At 43.1% G+C, this 20,733-nt stretch overlaps 1 protein-coding gene across 7 annotated transcripts in view; it reads right to left on the reverse strand.

Annotated features, from left to right (window-relative positions):
• Nucleotides 1-2,613: 2,613 nt before the first annotated feature.
• OSMR (oncostatin M receptor) overlaps nucleotides 2,614-20,733 on the reverse strand; it is a 61,320-nt gene continuing 43,200 nt past the window's right edge. For 3 of the 7 annotated variants that reach the window (XM_044779399.2, XM_070519745.1, XM_070519743.1), the window contains 10 exons: nucleotides 20,436-20,586; nucleotides 17,089-17,165; nucleotides 15,680-15,902; nucleotides 12,415-12,591; nucleotides 11,240-11,344; nucleotides 9,550-9,723; nucleotides 8,793-8,960; nucleotides 5,743-5,824; nucleotides 5,169-5,241; nucleotides 2,614-4,837 (listed from right to left, as the gene is read on the reverse strand). In XM_044779399.2, the coding sequence (XP_044635334.2) occupies nucleotides 4,265-4,837; nucleotides 5,169-5,241; nucleotides 5,743-5,824; nucleotides 8,793-8,960; nucleotides 9,550-9,723; nucleotides 11,240-11,344; nucleotides 12,415-12,591; nucleotides 15,680-15,902; nucleotides 17,089-17,165; nucleotides 20,436-20,586 (1,803 nt within the window). In that variant the 3' untranslated portion in view covers nucleotides 2,614-4,264. Of the gene's footprint in view, nucleotides 4,838-5,168; nucleotides 5,242-5,742; nucleotides 5,825-8,792; nucleotides 8,961-9,549; nucleotides 9,724-11,239; nucleotides 11,345-12,414; nucleotides 12,592-15,679; nucleotides 15,903-17,088; nucleotides 17,166-20,435; nucleotides 20,590-20,733 lie in introns of all 7 variants that reach the window. The other 4 variants (XM_044779397.2, XM_070519744.1, XM_014831204.3 and 1 more) reach the window with 2 other exon arrangements.

Here is a 20,733-nt window from a genome sequence, read left to right on the forward strand (position 1 = left end):
CTTGTGTTGTTCTGTCTGAAATTTCAAAACAATCAGTGTTGATTTGAGTTAGGTACCAGTGAGGCTGATAGATGTCACTCCCAGTTAAAGTGACGTTTAGGTACCACAGGTAAGAGTCTAGTTGAGTAACGCGTTAGTGGGTTGTTCCAGATGTCTTAAAATAGCTGTTTATGCTTTTGTAAACGTTCTTCATAATCTAATCAAACATATATCTTTACAGTTTTAATTTTTAGTTTCAAATCATTATAAAGGGTTTGGAAAACTGGATCTGTCTTTAGACAGAACAGGTCTGAATTTTTTGAGAAATTAATACACACTATAAGTGATGAGGGTATGATGGTGACTTTTCTGTGCAAGGTATTTGATTTCTCACACGGAAACTAGCATGATCAGATAGGCTAACCTGCAGCCACCTAGTGGCAAAAGAAAATACCGCAAGGGAAATTACCGAGCCTGGAGAAGAAAATTCAATGGCAAAGCTAGGCACTGTTATGTAGTTGATTAAATGTGGTAAAATATATGTCTCACTTTCAGAAATAGATTTGTGTTGGATAGCTTGGTCTTTAAGCACATTTCTTTATATCATTTTCCCATTGCGTTCCACTACATATTTATGTCATTCAACAAAAACATAGTTGGCCCCCAAAAAAGCACCTTTAATAATCATCATACAGCTGATCTTTGAAAAAATGTGATAATACAGCTGAACTTCAAAAAGTTTGTTTCATTTTTAAAAACTCTCTGGTATATAAAAATGCTCAAAGTACTGCCTTAGTCAGGCTGCTATAACAAAATACCACAGATTGGGTAGCTTATAAACAACAGAAATTTAGTTCTCACAGTTCTGTGGGGTGGAAGTCTGAAATCAGAGTGCCAGCATGGTCAAGTGAGGACTCTGGCGGGTCCCAGACTTCTGGTTGTGTCCTCACATGGCGGAGGCAAGTAGGGAGCTCTGTGGAGTCTCTCATAAGAGCACTAATTCCATTCATGAGCGCTCCTGCCTCATGACCTAATCACCTCCCCAAGGGCCCCTTGCTAATCCCCTCATCGTCGGGGGTTAGGATTTCAACATGAATTTTGGGGGAGACAATCATTCAGACCATGGCAACTACTTTTGTATTATCTCCACAAAAGAAACCAAAATGTACTAAAATGCACTTTTTCTTTAATGCTTATCTTAGAGGACTAAGACAACTACATTTGTTTAGTCCTTTAAATTGAATATATTGTGTTGTAAATATCGTTTTAACTGCTAATTCTGAAGGCTTTTTCTTTTGTATCTCTTCAAGGGTTTTAACCGTTCTACTTTATGCAAAATGTCTTATATGTTTTGTAAAACCTTTGAGACGAAAGCCAGTTTCTTTCCTCAAAGCTCTTAGAAGAAACACTAGATGTTGTCTAATTGAACTTGATTTTCTTCGTAAATACACTTTCTAGTGGAGTCTCAGTTTCACTAGACTTGGTCCAAGTCGGGTGTTAGGATGTCAGCAGGGGCCGGCTCGGTGGTGCAGCGGTTAAGTGCACACGTTCTGCTTCAGCGGCCCAGGGCTCACTGGTTCGGATCCCGGGTGCGGACGATATAAAGGGGAAGATGAGCACGGATGTTAGCTCAGGGCCAGCCTTACTCAGCAGAAAGAGGAGGATTGGCAGCAGATGTTAGCTCAGGGCTACTCTTCCTCCAAAAAAGAAATATATAGATAGAGATAGAGGATGTCAGCAAGTGCTCTCAGCAGGGGCAGTCTCTGTTGTGTGATGAGGTCCCTGCTCCCAGTCAGAGCCCCTGCAGTCCCCTTCTTGCAGCTGAGGACCAGTCTCCAGGCTGATGTGGTATTTGTAGGTCATTAATGCCAGTCCTGCTCACCATCAGAATATCCTGATATTTCTAAGGAATTATTACTAATTTGGTTTTAGGTGCAATTTTTTAAACGTATTATGGCTATGTTAGAAAAAGTAGTGCCCATTTAGAGAACAAATATTTACGAATGAAATAGTATTATTTGCCTCAGTATCAAAGGGAGAGAGGATAAGGGTATGGATGTGCTTAAATGGCCATGGGTTAATGGCTCTTGGGGCTGATGACAGTACATAGAGGATTGTTAAACTATTCTACTTTTGTGTATATTTGAAATTCTCCATGTATGTTTTAATCCTAATAGTTGAAATGACACCTGAATACAAATTTCAAAGTTTCTGAATAATACTTATTAAAGCAATGCTGTTGCAATGACATAGAGCATTGGAAATTAGGGTTTTAAGTCCTAATTTATTTGCTTGTTATGAACACGAGAAAGGAATGTTTATAGCCAAAACTATAGTTCATAGTGTTGTACACACAAAGTTCTATAGCCCAGCATTTCCTACTGGTGTGTTATGTTTCAGAAAGACATCTTCATTTGACTTAGGCCAATAATTCTCAAAGCTGAGTGTGCATCTGAATGCCTGGGGGCTGATGAAATATAGATTCCACGTCTCATGCCACAGGGATTCTGATGAGGAGGTTTGGAATGCAACCCAGGAATTGATGTCTTTAGTAAGCTCATGAGGTGATTTATTAGCTATTCTAATTGTTAGATTTTCATTTCATCGAGGTAGAGAAAAACACAAAATAATGCAATGGTGAAATATTTTAATGAAGGCTTGTTGCAACAAGAATGACTTCAAGGTTTTGTGGATTATTTTTTAAAATCTATATAAAAGATACTATTTACAAATCAGTCATCACTGTCATTGACGTTACTGTGTACTTTTATAATTGCACGTGACAAAGGAACACGAGGCTAAATGATGACAATACTGACCGCGAAGTCTTCTTGAAGCTATTAGACTCATCAAGATACTTGTTTGTACTACCTTAGGAGTATATAACCAATTTTTCCAACAAAAAGCTTAATTACATGTAAGGAAAAAGTTGAAAAGCCTGAACCAAAGTCATGGCTTGTGTAGGTATATTTAAGCCAGTTGACAGCTACCTTACTTTGAGATGTGGGTCCTTCACTCTCTCTGTGGTGTTGAATGGCACATTAGGTATGAGAGAGGCACAGGCAGCATCATTTCCAGCACAGCAAACAGCAAGGAACCCCCATTGATGCTTGTTTAGAAATGTGATAAACATTAACGGTTGACGGGCAGACGGAAGAGAAAGGAACTACTGTGTATTGAAAACTTGTGATGCCACCAGGTGCTTTGCATCTATTGGCTCAAGGAGACAAAGCTGCTGCTAAGCCAATACAGGATTTCCCACTCCATATAGCTTTTTACAGTTATGGCTAAACGATGTCCAGCAATGAGGTTTCATTTTATTTATTAAGTTAGCATCATAGGAACATAAATGAGACAGGGTGTCATCTTGACGCAGACAACCTATTACAGAGTTCAAAGGATGCTAAATGAAAACAGGTCATTTATATATTAGAGTTCTTGAAAAAAAGAGGAACCATAAAACATGAATTACTCAATGACATATTTTCCTTTTTCTATTCTGAGGTAGTCATCAAAAATTGTGGCCTAAGGATTGGCGTTCACTAAGTAGGAGTGCTATTATCTGGACACTAAGTCAGGTTCCTTGCCAATCCCACTCTTTAACTGTGGTAAGCTAGAGAGAAGGACAATTATGGGCTATTATTGATGCATACACGTCTTACCTATTAGATAAAGATTCTGCCCCCAGAAGAGTTAATTTTACTGCATCAATCAACCACAAATTCTTATCCCTTCAAGCCAAGTCTAAAATCTGTTTTAGTCTCAAACTTCTGTGACTTTTTCATTAAACACACCCAGAATAAATTAACATTGACCATTTATGCTGTAGTAACAAATCTGTGGCCTTTATTAAAGCCTTAAATCTAGTTTCTTTACTCTTAAGATATTAAATGTGCGGGTGAAACTTAATGGAAATACTTTCTCACTAAAAACTGAACTTCTAGGACCATAGTCGCCCTGTCCAGGACTGAGTGGGTGGGTTCCATCCCTATGTCATGTGCCAGATCTGCCGTCACAAGGGTGAGCCTGGAACATACAGCAGCAAGGTAAGCCTGTTCCCACAGTCCTGCCATTTCTACAGCAAGCTTGCTCCAAGGAGGAATGTTAAGTTTCATAGCTTCTGACCTTGGAAACCTAGGAAGGTTGTAGTGGTCTTATATACATCAGACCTACCAATGGTGATAGCTCACTGGGATTAAACACCGAGGTATCTGGTAATAGAATGGTGTCGGCCATGCTTCTCCTAGTGTTTGTGTAGCATAAAGGTATGAAATGAGTATACTGATTAGTGGTGGTGGTCACCTTGATCTAAGAGGGTAACCGAGGAGACGCTGCTGTTCTCACTCAGGGGAGGTGAGGCAAGACCCAGGGGTATGGCCATTTGCATTTTATACTCTGAACAGAGTGCTGGCACTGGTGGATCTGTTGGGAGACTGTCCTTGTCTCCAGACATGGGTGAAGCCAACTGGGACACATAATTCAAAGTAGTTTCTCCAGCTGGGATTTCTCCCTGGGAGTTCATGTAGTTTTTTTCTAGTGCCTTCAGTAAATTTTCAAGTGAAGTCAATAGTCCCCGCTGACTTGGGGCTGTAGGGGGTACTGGGACATGGCCACAAGAACCAGAGTTAGAAGCTGCCTGATTATAGGTGAAGTTCTCAAAACAGATGCAGGGTCCAGGGCCGGAGTAGTTCTTCTCTGCTGGGAGGAGGTAAAGGTAGGCAGGCTTAGTAATTTCAGTTTCTGTGAGTGAGTTCCTAGTGCCTGAGAACTGTATCTTACTCCCTTCCGGCTTGTTTATAACTTCAATAGCATCTGGAATGCAGTCCTTGACACTCATTATTGTTAGGTGAGGATTCTCCTGGAACAGAAACAAAAAATAGGCAAATATAACACGTGTGTGTGTGTGTGTGTGTCTATCAGAGTATATAAAGTATGAACTTAGAGCTTCACTTTTTTTCATGTCATCCTGGTCACAAAGTCACCTGAAGGTGGTTCTGAAAACCAAAGGATTTCCCCTGACAGAAGAAATCAAAGCTCCATCCACCCATTTCATGGCAGTGGGAGCAGAGGTGGCTTTTGCTGTGTGGTATCTTCCTGTGGAGAATCTAGGAAAGCATGGTTATTACAGCCCCAACCCTCGATCAGTCTTTAACGGGGATATGGTATACACACAATTTCCCAACTTTTACCTTGGATTTTATTAATGACAGGACGCTGCTCTTGTAAGGATCTGGAATGTCAGGATAACATTTCTCCTTCATCCTAGAAAAACAGTGAAAATCTGATGAATTTTTCACTACAGTGGAATAGCTAAGAGGGAGAAGACTGGAGCCAGATCCCTGGGTTCTAATCCTTGCTCTATCCCTTATTAACTGTGACCTGGGCAAGCTACTTGCCCTTCTATGCTTTAATTTCCTCGTTGGTTCCATGGAGATGACGGTAGTCATGGTGGGGTGTGAGGATCAACGAGTGGGTATATGTAAAGCACTCAGAACACTGCCAAGCACAGAGTAAGTGGAATATAAATATCAGCTATTGTTATTGAACAAGTTTTGCAATCTTTTAAAATGGTTCTTGTCTTCCTTATGTATTGACCAGAAAAGCAAAGTTGTTAAAAATTTTTCGTATTCTCATCCGAGCCTCCTTTGTCCTTTTCCTTTTCAGCACTTTTTCTCATATTCAGTGTGATTTCTATCTTATTACACTTCTTTCTAGATCCCTCTCTGACTCCTTTCTTGGATAAAGTCTTCCCTGCACACTTACCACTGACTGTTCAAGTAGCACACGATCATGATGAGCACAACGCAGAACACCGTGGGCAGTATGATACGTATCAGTAAATGGGCTGGAGAAGGAAAAAGAAGGATATTTTTAAGGAGTATTTTTCTCTCCTCAAAGGAATAAAAATAAATTTAAGGTTGAGAGTAATTTGACACGTTCGTTATTCCTCAAAAGTCTATTTATGAACATTCAATGTGAGTTCTGCCTGACTGGGAGGGAAAAAACAACCAACCAGCCAACACAGGGAACCATTCGTCCCCAACACTTGTGACTCAAACTCATGACTACTTCTGGCAGATCGGATCATTACTCCCAATTGTTCACTCCCTCCCTGTGTGAGAATTATACTCTGCACCCTTGCCACATCTCCCTGGCAGGTGGAGTGCACATCTCTGCTCCGTGACTTGGGGCCCAGCCACACGACTTGGTTTGACCAATGGGATATTAGTAGTTGCAGTGTCAGCAGCTGCTTTAAGTGAACCTGCATAGTTTGGCTTGCCCTCGTGTGCTCCTGTAACCCACATGAGAAGCCTCCATCCCACGTAGCCACTGCCCCTTCAGCCTGAGCTCCAGAGTGAAGCCACATGGAACAAACCTAACCCTGACCGAAGCCTAGAGTCCCTCCCGGCCCAGCCTGGATGAGCCAAGCCCATGAGCATAAAAAGAAATATTTGCTTTTGTATGGTACTGAGATTTTGAGTTTTTTTGGTTACACATCAAAAATTGACTAAGGAACCCCTCTAGTTAGTCTCATAAAATCAGCTGAATATGTCTTAACTGGGATAATTATTCCATTTTTATTTCTCAGATATGTCAACCAGTGCTTCATTTTCTTAAATGCCCATCTTCTTGTTCCCACTGCTTGAAAGTCCACCAGTTAATAATTCAGCTGGGTTGGTACAGACCCTCTTTTACAAATGTGAATTCCACAGGAAGGGCTTGGAGTCATTCACATGTGTATATATTTCTGTTCAATCCATTCGCCTCCCTGCTCTCCCCACCCCCTAGACCCAATACCAGCTGTGCTGGAAGGAATGGGGTTTGATTTGGGGATAAGGGTGGGGCGTAATGGAGGAGTTTTGTTGAAGGGAGGGCAGGCCTGGGCAGATTCCCAACCCAGTGCTGTGAGGCAGTACAGGGCTCTGGAGAAAAGACCCCAGAAAGGTAAGAGAGTGCCCAAGCAAGGATCTCAACAAGTGGCCCAAAATTAACCGGGAAGCCAGGCAATGGGAAAGAAACTCTGCTCCTGACACCGCCGAATGACACCTTGCTCTCAAGATCAGTCCTTTTGACTACTACAATTGGTTTTAAAATTCGTTCAATTATGCATTTATAATGCACTTGAGAACAAGTGTGGGGACCTAGCTATAGTAGGTTTCAAACTGGTTTTGCTAACCTTTTTATTGGAGTGTAATATATGCATAGAGAAAAGTGCTCCTAAGTGTACAGCTCGATGAATTTTCACAAATTGAACATACCCACATCATCGGTACCCAGATCAAGAAAAAGAACGTTACCAGCTCCCCAGAAAGGCCCCAGGAAAGGTCCCCATCCAGTCATTACTCCTTCCCAAGGTAACCACTATCTTGTCTTTTAACAAGATAAATGGCAGCGGCTCTTTCTCTACTCTGTAGATGGAATCGCACGCCAGGAGTCGGGTCTGGCTTCCATCACTCAGCACTGCCTTGGTGAGACTGATCCATACTATTTATGGAACCGTAGAATGTCATCCTCATTGCTGCAATTACACAGCAATTTATTCTCCTTTTTAATAATATAATCAATAGAGTCACAGCCAAGGCTAAGGAGAAATAAGTGAAACCTAGAAAATACACTTGAGATAATCATAGGTATTATATGTGTGTGTATGTGTGTGTGTTGACACACATCTACCAGCCCAGTAAATACCAAAGAGGGATAAAAATAGCCTGGAAATAAATTTTAAATTAACTCCAAAATGACAAGAGTGCTCAAATAATGGAAACCGTTGACTGAAATCTTCATGTGGCTCGGAGAGTTCTGGCCTTTGGCTTGGAGACCTGGGGCCATGTTTTGGTCTGGTAGCGAACAGCAGTGAGTGCCCCAGCCTGCCGCTACAGTACCCTGTGCCCTTATCACTGGTCAGGGCACTCCAGGGTCAGCAGTTCTACCTGATGTGGCCATCCCATCCCCACAGCTCCGCCTTCAGCGAAGGGACCCCACCCTGAGGACAGTCGGTAACTTCAGACACTTTTCAGCTTATCTGCTTTTCATGGAGGAGTATCTCCAATCTTCCGATGTGGACCTTCTTGACACCCTGTCTGGCACCTACTTTTCTCCTTCCTCCTCCAGCAGTATCTATTTTCTCCCACCACCTTCCTGTTTGTTCAGGGTTTACCATGAGAATCATATTTACCATCAACCGGTTCCTGCCATTCTTCTCCCTTTCTCTTCTTTCTCCATCTTTGAAGCCACATGCATTTTGGAAATATGGATCTCTTTAGCTCACCCTTTCCTCCCCACATTTGCAAACACTGGGTTTGTGAACAAACACTTCTTGTCCCCCTCCACCCGTCTATAATTGCCCCCGAAAGGCAAAGTCAGGAGGCAATCAGTTCATCACTGAGGGAAACCAGCCAGAAGGCAGGCTGCAGAGAGCAATCTTGCTGAGAAAAACACCACCACCCTTCTCTAGACAGAAGCCCTGTGGCTCTTCCAAAGTCGGCACTAAAATATGCTATCTGTGATTTTCAGACTATACTGGAACTGAGTTCCAGAGAAGTGCCTCAGGGGCCACCGAGCAGACCAGAGAAAGGTCCCAGGTCAGAGGTCAGTCAGATTAGCCCCACTCTTAATGTATTATGTAGTGGGATTCCATGGAACATTTTTTGCATAACAGAGTTTCATCTAGAGAGACAGACAGACAGTTAGACAGAGACAGAAAGAAGAAAGGTTTAAAAATTCCTGATCTAGACAAAGCCCACGGCAATGTGTGCAATTTGTTAGTTTCCTAGGAATTCCCAAAGAAAGAGTTTTGATTCGGAAAAACTCACAGTGTTCATCTGGGGTCGTGACCTTTGTGAAAGCATCCAGGGGGCCCTCGCCAACGCTTGTGAACGGAGTGACGAAAAACTCATAGATGGATTCCGGCTGTAGGTTTTCCACAACAAATGTCTTTTGTTCCGGCTTGTCGATTTTGTATTTGCAACACAATGAATTATCTGTGGTTGTAAAAAAAATCGTTTTTTTCAGGAAGAAAAAATTATTAAGAGTGTGATAGAGATCTTGAGAGAGAGTTGGGTATAACACTCTTGTTGACTCAGCACTGCCAAAATTTTTAAACCAACCAAAAATTAAATCATGGTTTCATCACACTGAGGACATGGGTCAAATCTTCAGGAGATGGCAAGAAAAGCAAAAAGTCCACTAATTAACAAGAGATGTTGGTGATCCCGGGAGAGCACGCAAATCTACAAGAGAGAGCAAGAGCTTGCAAGAAACTTAAAAATACATCGCAATAACCTTAACAAAGTCAAAGAAAAAAGGAAAAAGGGGTTAGCCAGAAAGTTTCATAAGTGGCAAGTTTTCCTAAGGAGTTGATGATACTGTAAGTGCTTCTAAAAATACCGGCCACATTGTTTTTTAGTAAGTTAAAATACTGGCCCCCACCCTCTTGTCCACCCTGAGAACGCTGATAGTAAAAGCATCCAAGAAAAGAACTCAGTGCGGCCACAGTCAAAGATGGAAGCTTTTTCAATGTTTTCAAATAACGAGATCTGGAAAGAGTAAATCAATAAACAAAAATGTCACCTGAAAGAGCTGCCTTTTCGAATCCTGGGTGGCACTGCCCCTCCTTGGGTTTCAGGTAGACATGGTACCCTCGTATAAAACTGCGCTGGGTTTCGGTGGGGTATTCCTTCCAACTCAGAGTGAAGGAGTGCGATGTCAAGTTACTCATGACCACTTGAGGGTTGACTAAAGGAGCTAGGGAAGGAAGTTGGGATACGAAGAGAGTCATGATTTGGAAATAGTCTCAAAGACTCATGGAAACTAAAAGCAGAGCCACAGCCAACTCCCAAGGCTGTAGGAGCTTATGCCAAGATAAGGAATTTTATCTTTTTCTCTAGGGACATTTATGGTTTGACATAGTGAGAGCTGGGAAGGAGTTGAGCAATCTTCTTGTTCAAGCCTTGCCTGTCACAGATGTAGCAATGGATGCCCAGAGAGATTCAGTAACTTGCACAAAGTCACACAGCAAAAAAGAGAATAAAGACTTCCTTAGACTTCATTCTGCTCCTGAATTCTAAACAGTGTTTGATGGAAGACTCAACCAGAGAATGAACTGAAGTGGGGATGAAGGGGAGAAGGAGAGAGGGTTGTGTTCAAAGAGGTAAGGGCGGATTTGAAGGACTCTAATTCTCAGATGGTGGCTATGCAAAGTTATCCAAGTGTCACTGGAAACACCCAGGAGCATTTATTCTGGAAGCTTTCCTGAGCCTGTTTCATCACATACCCTTGTGCACACCCAGTCTATGCACACTGACACACACACCAGCACACACCTCCTGCCTGTTTCACACAGCTCCCACCACAGGGAGAAGCCCCAGGGCTGATCTGATCAGTGCTGAGCAATCAAGGGCCCAGCCACCCAGCTCTCAGCAGGTGTGAGAGCCCAGATGCCAAAGAAGGGGAAGGAGCAATCACATGGGACAGACTCCTCTCCACTGCGGGTGGGGTCGTGGGAAAACGTCTGGGTGGCGATTTCACAGTATGTATCAGAAGTCTTAAAAATTATAAAACAAATGAAAGACTCTTCAAGAAGTCCAACCTTTTGACTCAAGTATTGTACTTCTAAGACTTCATTTAAAAATCATTATTGTGGATATGAGCGAACTTTAGCTAAAATGACGGTGATTCAGACAGGGGATAAGAGAGCCGGCAAAGAGGACAGAAAAGAGACTGAGCGAGTGGGACTGCAGGATGCCTGAAGGCGAATTTTATAGTTTTCAGTTGACAAACATTGTAATCATCCTAAATGTCCAAAGACAGGGGACTCGACATATGCATACAATGAGGCACTTTGCAATACAAAAATGATACAGTTAAATAATATGTAGTGACAGGAGTCAAAAAGCACTTTACAAATGGTGTAGAGTAAGTTCCCATTTTTATTTGGGAATAAAATTTTTTTATTTTGTCTATCTGTACAGAGAAAGGAATACCTGGATATACATAAAATATTACTTCTGGATATTTGCCTTTGGGTGGTAAAATGAACAATGTTTTTGTCTTCATTTGCAAAATATTTTATAAATTGTCTTTAATGAAAATGCCTTATTTTTGTATGATTAAAAAATGATTTTTAAAAAAACTCAATTACCAGAAAAATGGGATACTGAAAATTAAGAAAGGTGTTGAAATCTCCCTAAATCCAAAGCTGGGGGTCTCCGGATTGTGCTGAACAAGTCTGCCGTGGACACATAAAAGGCTTCAAACTTACCCAGCTCCTGGGAGTATCCTGTTTTTTGCTCTAATAAATAAGCGATCCTTTTTGTAGAAATTCCGTAAATTCTGAAGTTGTATCTGACCCCCGGTCTAAAAGCATCTAGAGAAGAAAAGTCAATAGATTTTCAATAACACAGAATGACATTCTATTTCTGAAAAGGAAATGAATGAGAAACGAATTTGTGTCCCCTTAATAATTTCCTTCTCAGGGCTTCTGCACTTGATCTCCACCATCTTCCCTCCTTCCCTGAGCCTTGGCGTCCTCCATGTCTCCAGCGACAATGGCCTCTCCATCGTCCTCTTGAACAAGAGCTCTCAAACGTCCCCTGACCCATGTGTATTTAACTGGGTGCAGAATTTGACCAGACACAGAAAAGCGTTTTAAACTCTCCTTTGACTCCAAGTCCCCCTCCAGCGCCAGGCCGTCTCTCTGTCCACGAAAGCCCAGCATCTGGAAGGCTGCACTGCCTCTTCCTCGCTTCCCCTCACACCTGGCTTCTGCAACCCACCATCAGCACCCGCCACGCCCCTGACCGTGCTCCAGCCCAGGGCAGCCCGGCTTCCTCCCTCCCCAAGGGCACGGGACTGCCCTCCAGGGACCTCTGTCACCCTCTGGACCCAGACAACTCCCACATCTTTATCTTGAGCCCAGCAGATGGCGCCACCAATCCTCCTGCTCCAGCCACACACTCCGGCTCCTTTTACTTTGCAAAAGCAGAAATCTTGAGATTACAAACCCACGTAGGAGTAAGAGTTCAAGTTCCATGTGTTTCATTGAAACTGAAGGAGTTGATGACCGACTCCCATCAACTCCATGTCCGAAACTTCTCCCAAATCCGTACACTTTGCTTTTGTAAAAGCTCCCTGGACAACTGCTATAATGTCATTTTATGTTATCAGCTCTGCCATTCATTTGAGACCACTAATTTAGAGGAAGAGATTCATGAATACCCATCCCAGTCTTAGGTCCAGATAGTCTCTGTAAAAGTGGATTTAAAGGTCATATCTTAGGCCACATGACGGCAAAATTTGAACCCCTACCACCCAGGCCGAATTTATAATTTCAAAAATTGTTAGTTTAGCACAAAGTATCTGCGAGCCGGTCCAGAAATCCTAGCTGAACTTGCTACAAGGTGAACCAAGCAAGACAGTGACATGGACGGTTCCCACCTGAGCTGATGACTGTGCTTGTGGTATTGGGGCCTAGGTTTTCCCACTGCAGATCACAGGACCCATCCTGGGGACGGTCACACCACTCCACAACGTAGCCTGTGACATCTCCAGACTGGGGTTTCCACGACAGAGAGAATCCATCTGCTGTGACGTTAACTCTTTCTTCTTCAACTTCTATGTTACAAATAGAGTAATGCTTTAGATTTAATTAACTAAATTTTTTAAAGTGTCTGAAGAAGAAAAACTTGGACATGCAGTGTATCTAACAGGTAGAGTGGTTCCGCTTCAATCACTGCGGGGACGGGGGGGCGGGGGGCGGTGTCCATCCGGGATTTCCTGCCTCTCACTTCCCAGCAAATAGTCACAGCTGCCCCTCAGATGCCCCTTGTCCTGACCTCCTGAGACCCAACAAGACTTCAGCCTCTAACACAGGAGTCAGCAGATTTCTGCCAGCAGGACAGATCCAGCCTCTGAGGCTCTGACCCTGGAGCTAAGGATGCTTTTAAGATTTTTAAAGAGTTGTAAACAACAAATTCACAAACAATATAGACTATAAAACAGAGACCGTGTGGCCTGCGAAACCTAAAAGATTTCCGGTGGAGCAATGGTTAAGTTCCCACGCTCCCCTTCAGTGGCCCGGGGTTCGCCGATTTGGACCCCTGGTGAGGACATGGCACCACTTGGCAAGCCATGCTGTGGCAGGCGTCCCACATATAAAGTAGAGGAATATCGGCATGGATGTTAGCTCAGGGCCAGTCTTCCTCAGCAAAAAGAGGAGGATTGGCAGCAGATGTTAGCTCAGGGATAATCTTCCTCACAAAAAAGAAAAAGAGTAAAAAGTTGCTGACCCTTGACCTAGAACCATGTCTAGGACTTGACCTGCTTTCCAAACGTATCTGTTGAATGAATGAATAGTTCAGCTTAATTCCCCCACATAATGCTGGATGCCCTTGGACTAACCACTGCTTCTGAGACGTTAGGGGTTGAAATGGAGGTGGGGACAGACAAAAGGAAAAAACAACTCAGCTATGTGCTAAGTTGGGTTACGCAAGGCTGCACACACTGCTTATGATCAACGCTGCCACCTTGACGTACTTTAAAAGCCAGAGGAGTTTTCTGACAATTGAGAAAAAGCAATCCGATTTCAATGGAGTACCAGTTCTACTGATTTTAAGCCGTCACCCTAGACCTTGAGGGATGGCAATGTCTCCTACTTCCCGAGGCTGACCGCACAGCCTGCCACTGGGAACTGCGCACTGGTCCCAGCTGGTCGCTCCATGAAAGCAGACCCCCATCAAGGAGCTGCTCAGAAAAGCAATCAGTGTGGAGCCCATAATACTTGGGACTGACCTATACTAAAATTCACTCACGGTTTTGCTGCACTTCAAATTGAACTGGGCAACTTGTATTGTATCTGGCAGTCCAAATTACAGCTGGACGTTGATACAAAAGCACGGTGCTATTAAATTTTCTAGGACACCAAGTTATTATCCAGGTAGCAGCACCCAAAGGAATGGCTAGCCCTAGGTATAAGGAAAAGGGTTCCCCAGGAAACCCTTTGTTTATCCCACCTACATGGTTCTCTCTCTTTCTTCATCAAAGAAACAAATCTTTTTCACATGGAAGTTGACATTTTTCACTTCATTTGTTCACAATGACTAAAATTTCACCCCAAACTTAGAAGCATGACTCTTATCAAGCTGCTTCTTTAAAATTGCAAAGCTGGTTTGAGGAGTGGAGGTAGAGGGAAACAGAAAGGGAATCTTTGTTCAGTCATCCACACTCTAGTGTGAATTGGCTTACCCTTATCTGATCTATCTTATAGCACATCAGCACATCAGTGACTTTATGCACTCTAGTGATTTAAGAATGTGGACCACTTAAGAATGTGGAAGGCTGGATGGAGACTTCCAGGGAAAGGTATGGGAGTCGGAAGGGAGGGTATGGAGAAGGAAGGTATAGGAGGAAGCCACAGATAGAGAAGACTTCAAAACAGATAGTAGTGCTCAGCCGTGTGGTTTGGGCTGAGCCTCCTCTGAGGCCGTCTTTCTTTTATCTCCCAGATCCCCCGGGTGAATGAAATGCCCACTTTTCCTGTTCTGGTCCTAATGAAGACAGAATACAACTGTTCACTTCCTTCTCTGACAAAGTTCTTGACAAGCAAAGGTTACTCTAAATAACTCCTTAGTTATTCTTCTGTGCCACAGTCCTAATTTCTTTTTCTTACTTGACATACTGGATATTTCTTTAGGAAAAAAAACCCTCTAATCCAGCCCATTTCACCTAAATTTATGCCTAACTGAATGAATGGCATAATACAAACTGACATAACCCCATAAGCAGGGTTTGAAAAAGTTTCTAGCAGTAACTAAAGGGTGACATTATTGCAAGGCTCATGAATGACCTTGGGATGTCAGTTGTACAATGTCCAAGTGTGCACTGTCTCACAGCGTGTTACTGTGGGAGGTTAGTGTATCCAGCCTCTTGGCACAGCTCTCCCAAGAAGGAAATTAATATCACCCTTGATCTCACATGGAAGGTCATTTCCATCTTGTTTGCATTTTCACAGGCAAAGGGATTAGCCAGTTATCACCTTTTATTCCACAGCTTCAGCAAAGTCCTTCTTGAAAGATGATGTCAGTTCTCTTTCTGATCTCTGGAAATGTTAATGGGCTTTTGTGTGTGTGTGTGAGGGAGATTAGCCCTGAGCTAACATCTGTACCAATCTTCCTCTACTTTGTATGTGGGACACCTCCACAGCATGGCTGATGAGCGGAGTAGGTCCACACTCAGGATCTGAACCTGTGAACCTGGGCTGCCAAAGCTGAGCATGCAGAACTTTAACCACTCAGCCACAGGGCCAGCCCTAGTGGGCTTTTTATAGGTGGCAAAAACTGACAAAATATTTTACAATGTAATAAATGTAACTCCTTATTTGATAAGCCACAAAGCACATTAATACCAACTCTAACTCTCAGTTGAGATTGTTGATGTTCATTTACTTGAAAACCTTTGAGATAATTATCAGAGTTTGACCAAGAATCCCTGGGGCAGGATATCCTGAGCTGTGGCTGAAATCTTCTTCCCACACTGAGGACTGTCCCCGGAAACCCACTGACACGCTTGGACTAAAAGACAATGACTAACAGTGTTTGGCAGCTGGACCTTTTATCTCCCCAAGTTATTGTCTTTCCAATTTATCCGTCTCTACCCAATAACATATCAACATTTTCCTAGAGAATAAAAACAAACCAAAACTCACGGTTCCCAGGGTCTCCAGAGATGACAATTACCGAAGCCGGAGAAGTGCCCACACTGTTATTGGCCGTGACGTGGATTCGGTAGGAACACTGGTCAAGGGCGAGTTTTGTGTGATTGGCTGGAGCAGGAATGGGGACGGGCTCTAATTCGGATGGTTTGTCTAGATTTTCGACAATGACATTATAGAATCGAATCTTCCCATTGGCATGTGATTTTGATAGCGGCTGAAAAAAATATTGATAATCATTTCAAAATGGGCTTTCTTCTGAAAGGAGTTTGCATAATTACTTTTTCATTGATTTTGTCCCTCAGTTGCCTTACACACACACAGAGCAAATTAAAACAGTTTAATAGAGAAAATAGCTCTCTAAATCGAGCTTGAAATCAGGCAGTCTACTCTAAGGTTGAAGAAAGAATAGGATGGTTTGGGGATGCGTTTCTCAAGAGCATAATGTGTCCCAGAAGAGTCACCAAGTCTGGAATTGAGAGGAAGGGGACTCTGGCCAGGATTAAAAAAAGACTCAGTGGGCACAGAGGGGAGCAGATGGGCGTGGACCCTAGAAGGAGGCGCTGGGCTTGCGGCCTCACTTCCTCCTTCAGCTGTGTTCTCCCCACACAGCTGTGTCTGGAGCCCACACTCCCCCTTACAGACCATCCTCCAGGTTGCAGAGAATTCCCTGTCTACACAGCCCCCAGCCCACTTCCAGGGCCTTCCCTCTAGCCTACCCTCTCAAGGACAGACTGTGTTCCTGGTGTGTCACCTCTAGACCTGGGAATGCGCTGGGAGTGGCTGTTTGCTTGGGGCATGGACAGAACCTGGACATACCAACTGGTGCATCCACGGATGAGTGCACAGGGGGTCTTGTGGAGAGCGCCAGAGTGAAGGTGGGAAGAAAAGGGGGGTGGCTGTGGCCGGGGCAGACTTTCCCAGCACGGCCACGTTTTGGTATGAAACGCTGAGGGATCTGAGAGTCTTGAATGCAAACCTGGCCATCCAGGTGGTCATGAAGGCATATTAGTCAAGGTAGAAGGACAAAATCCATTTTATATTACAGTTTCTGAGCTTGATTCATAACTTATAAATACTCGAGCATTTAAATATTTGTAACTTTTAAATATGGTATGTGCTTTTCCACTTACACTGGTGTCCTGGGCCATGGGCCTGAGTAGAAGTTACAGACATGCAGGTTCTAACAGTCAGAACCGGCCATCCGTGAAACGGGTTGTCAGGGAAGGAGTCGTCCAAGTGTCAGGGCCCCGGGTGTGGAGCCGGGCTCGCCCGCTGGATAAGACATTTTACTGGATTCATGTCAAGATCCCTCCCAATCGGAAGACTGCACCAACAGCCACAGCTTCCCAGGGAAGACACAGTGCCAAGCAAATCCGTCCTTTTGAATCTGTGCATCTTACCTTCCAGAATAAAGTCACCGTTCGATTTCCCAGCTCTGACTTCACATCTCTCCAGACATCAGGAGCCTCTGAGGGAGCTGAAATTAACGGGAGAAAAGCTGTTGGGTCACACTATGTATGCAGAACAACATGTTCAACCTTTTTCTAGTTTGGTCAATGAAGTGGCAATGACCTATTCCACCACTTGCTTCTCACTTTTTCACTCTCTGAGATTCAACCCACTTGGCCATGGCCACAGTGTTCACGCCTACTAGGTGCACACAGTAGGTGCTTTACACAAGGTCTGTTGCATGTGAATGGGACATCAACCTAGGCCCTCATGAACATCAAGCCTTGGAACTTCTAGAAGCCACCAGAGAATTCTGGAACCATTCATCAGTCCAATTCTAGGAGGTTAGTTAGACAAATTTCCCAGTTTTTTGAATTTCTAGGAGCAGCAGACCATGGCAACTTCGTTGTCTCATTTGCGAAGGTTGCAACAGAGGCGCACTAACGGAAAGCCCTAGCGGCAGGCGGCATTCTTCCACATTCATGATTTCTCATCCGGCCTTTCACTGGATCATCGCCTGGGAGCACCTTGTCCTTCTCTTCTGGGAAGACCCACACCCACAGCCCAGGTCCCAGCCTGAGCCTGGGTCAGCTGCCTGTCTGTGGACACTCAGGGCACCCCCTGCCTGGTTCCCCTTATCTCAGCTCTCGCCACATTGTTCTAGAAGAATTCGCTTACTTGTCTTTCAAATCTTGGAACAAGTAATTTGTGATTTGATTCAAAACATCTCTGTGTAAGAAGAATTGTTTTGGAGCATAACACATAAAGATTTAGCTCTCCATTTTATAAAAATATGGTTTACTGCCACCAATAACTCAAATTTAAATAAGTCCTTTTTTCTTTTAGTTGCTGATACTTTCTCCTCAACTTGAAGGTGACCATATCTTTTGTCCGTCCACTGAAACACATTTCAATTTGCTAAATAAGCCATCGGGGAAGCCAATATTAAATCAAAAACTTACTGAAATCTCAGACACAATATGAGACTCCAAGCTCAAGGCAAAATCTTCAGCTGGTTTATAAATGACTACTTGTAAGAGGAGAGCCCCACAATACAGTCGATAGCGCTACATATTTATCTTGATATCATTTCTACCATGGCATCACTTAACTCTGTCTGAAGACTATGATTATACTTAAGTATGGTTATAATACACATAAACACTGACTTTTCCAGCATTTAGCAAAGTATCATCAGAAAGTTAAAAAAAATATCTGGGGCCAGCCTCGTGGTGTAGTGGTTAAGTTCATGTGCTACGCTTTGGCAGCCCGGGGTTTGCGGGTCCGGATCTTGGGCGTGGACAAACACATTGCTTATCAAGCCACACTGTGGCAGCATCCCACATACAAAATAGAGGAAGACTGGCACAGATGTTAGCTCAGGGCCAAACTTCCTCACCAAAACCACCCCCCGCAAAATTATAGATTCTCCCTCAGTAGATTCATCTCATCTTCTTGTCATCATCAAAGACAAAGTTAAGTATCTTTAGGTTTATTATACTATAATCTAAAATAAATAAAATTGACTAAAACCCCTAACCTTGGCCATTTTTCTATTGCACTTAATTTTAGTTATAATGTTGGAATAAATTTGCAAAAAGTAAGCAAAAAAATCCAAAGCAAATCCATATTATTAAAAGAAAAGTTTTTTAATAAAACACAACAGGAGAATAGACCACATTCCCATCAGGAACAGAACTTTCTGCTGCTGGTGCTCTTGAGGAGTCGACACCCCTAGGAACAAATACTGGAGTCCCGGGGGTGTGAGAGTGGCAGGAACCCCAGAGAAGGGGAGGAGGCTGCTGAGCGTGACCAGCGACCAGCCTACATGTAGATTCTGATGTGCTGCCCTCCCCACCCCGCAGTTAGTCACTGCTTTAAAACGGGCCTCCCCGGGTGAAACAGAAAGAGCTCTGCCAGCCTACAGACACAAGTAATCAGATGGGATAAAATAAAGATATATAATGCTGCCTTTGGCAGGAAAATAGCCAGGACTTGAATCAACAAGATCTCAAGGTTGTAACAAGAACACAGAGACACAGAACGCGCAGCACCTCACTCTGGTTAGGGTTGGAACCCTGGAGTCCAGTTGCCTGGGTGTGAGCCCCAGTTGCAGCCCAGTTACCTAATGGCCAGGCCAGTTACATTACTTATCCACTCTGTGCCTCAATGTCCTCACGTGTAAAGGGAGGGTAATAATATACTCACTGCACGCTGTGAGAATTAAAAGAGAAAAAAGGAGCAAGTGCTTTGAGCTATGTCTGGTACACACTAAACATTTAATAAATGTTAACTGCTATTACTATTATCGCTATACCTCTACCATTCATTAACTTTGCAAATTAGGCCAGTCTCTCCAATCTACAGGCCCAAGTTGCTGCATCTGTAAACTGAGTAATGGTAATACTTTATCATCTTGAATTGCAAGGAGATGAAAGCAGGGCATCTAATCTCCTGATGCCTAGTCAAGCTCTAAGACATAGTTATTTGGGAGAAAAACTCTCCATTCAGTCAATATTAAGGAAACTGCCCCTGAAGGCGTGATAGAGAGGCTCACCACTGGCTACTGCTGAACAAAGGACTTATCTATCATAATTCAGGTTCCAAATATCATTAGATTTCCAAACATAGACTGAAGTTGTTTGGTATGAGATCAATGTTTTCCTTGGCATGACCACTACTGTTTGGCCTGAGTCCTGAATTAAAAGTCTGTACTCAACAACCAATAAACACATAGATACTGAGAACAGGTTGGTGGTTATCAGAGGGTAAGGGTTGGGGGAGAGCAAAGCGGGTAAAGAGGCATATGTGTGTGTTGACAGATGGAAACTAGACTTTTGGCGGTGAACACCACGTAGTCTATACAGAAGTCAAAATACAATGATGGACGTTTGAAATTTATATAATGTTATAGACCAATGTTACTTCAGTAAAAAAGTTTTTTTTTAAAAAAAATATAAAGATGAGTAAAAAGAAAAAGTCTATATTAATTTATATAGCCACAGATCTAACAGGAATCTAGTAATGTCAGTAGCTTAGAAACTATTTTGATAAAATTAAAGATCAGAGAGAAAATGTACAGTAGAAATAACACAGATGGCAAATGGCTGAGGTGGGTGTCTTCCCACTCACATCTGATTAGGCATTTAATTCAGTTTTTTCAGAAAGATGGTACCCAGCTTCTGTTGCAATACTTCCCCCTTAGTTTTTAGTACAACCAAAAGCTCTCAGGGAAGCCAACCCATCTCCCATGAGTCAGTTTTGATCCTTGGGTTAAATGTCAGGGAGGTGAACATACCAGCTTCGAGTGTGGTGAAGTTCTCACCACTCCATTCACTCCATTTCCAGAAGTGGTTGGCATCACCACAGTGTACTCGGGCCATATACTGTGTGTCAGGCTCCAGCTCACTTAAGAGGTACTCACCATTCACCTTGATGGAGGCATTGTGCTGCTTGATCAAAAATAAAAAAGAAGAAGAAGATGGAAGTGTTGATGAGTATATTTCATTGCAAAGCCAAATCATGACATGGCACGTCCTGATTTGAAGTAAGATTAGCTCTTCTTTGGGGAAAAAACAAATCTCCAAAGCCCTTTT

This window comes from Equus asinus, chromosome 10 (assembly GCF_041296235.1).
Source record: "Equus asinus isolate D_3611 breed Donkey chromosome 10, EquAss-T2T_v2, whole genome shotgun sequence".
Lineage (NCBI taxonomy): Eukaryota > Metazoa > Chordata > Mammalia > Perissodactyla > Equidae > Equus > Equus asinus.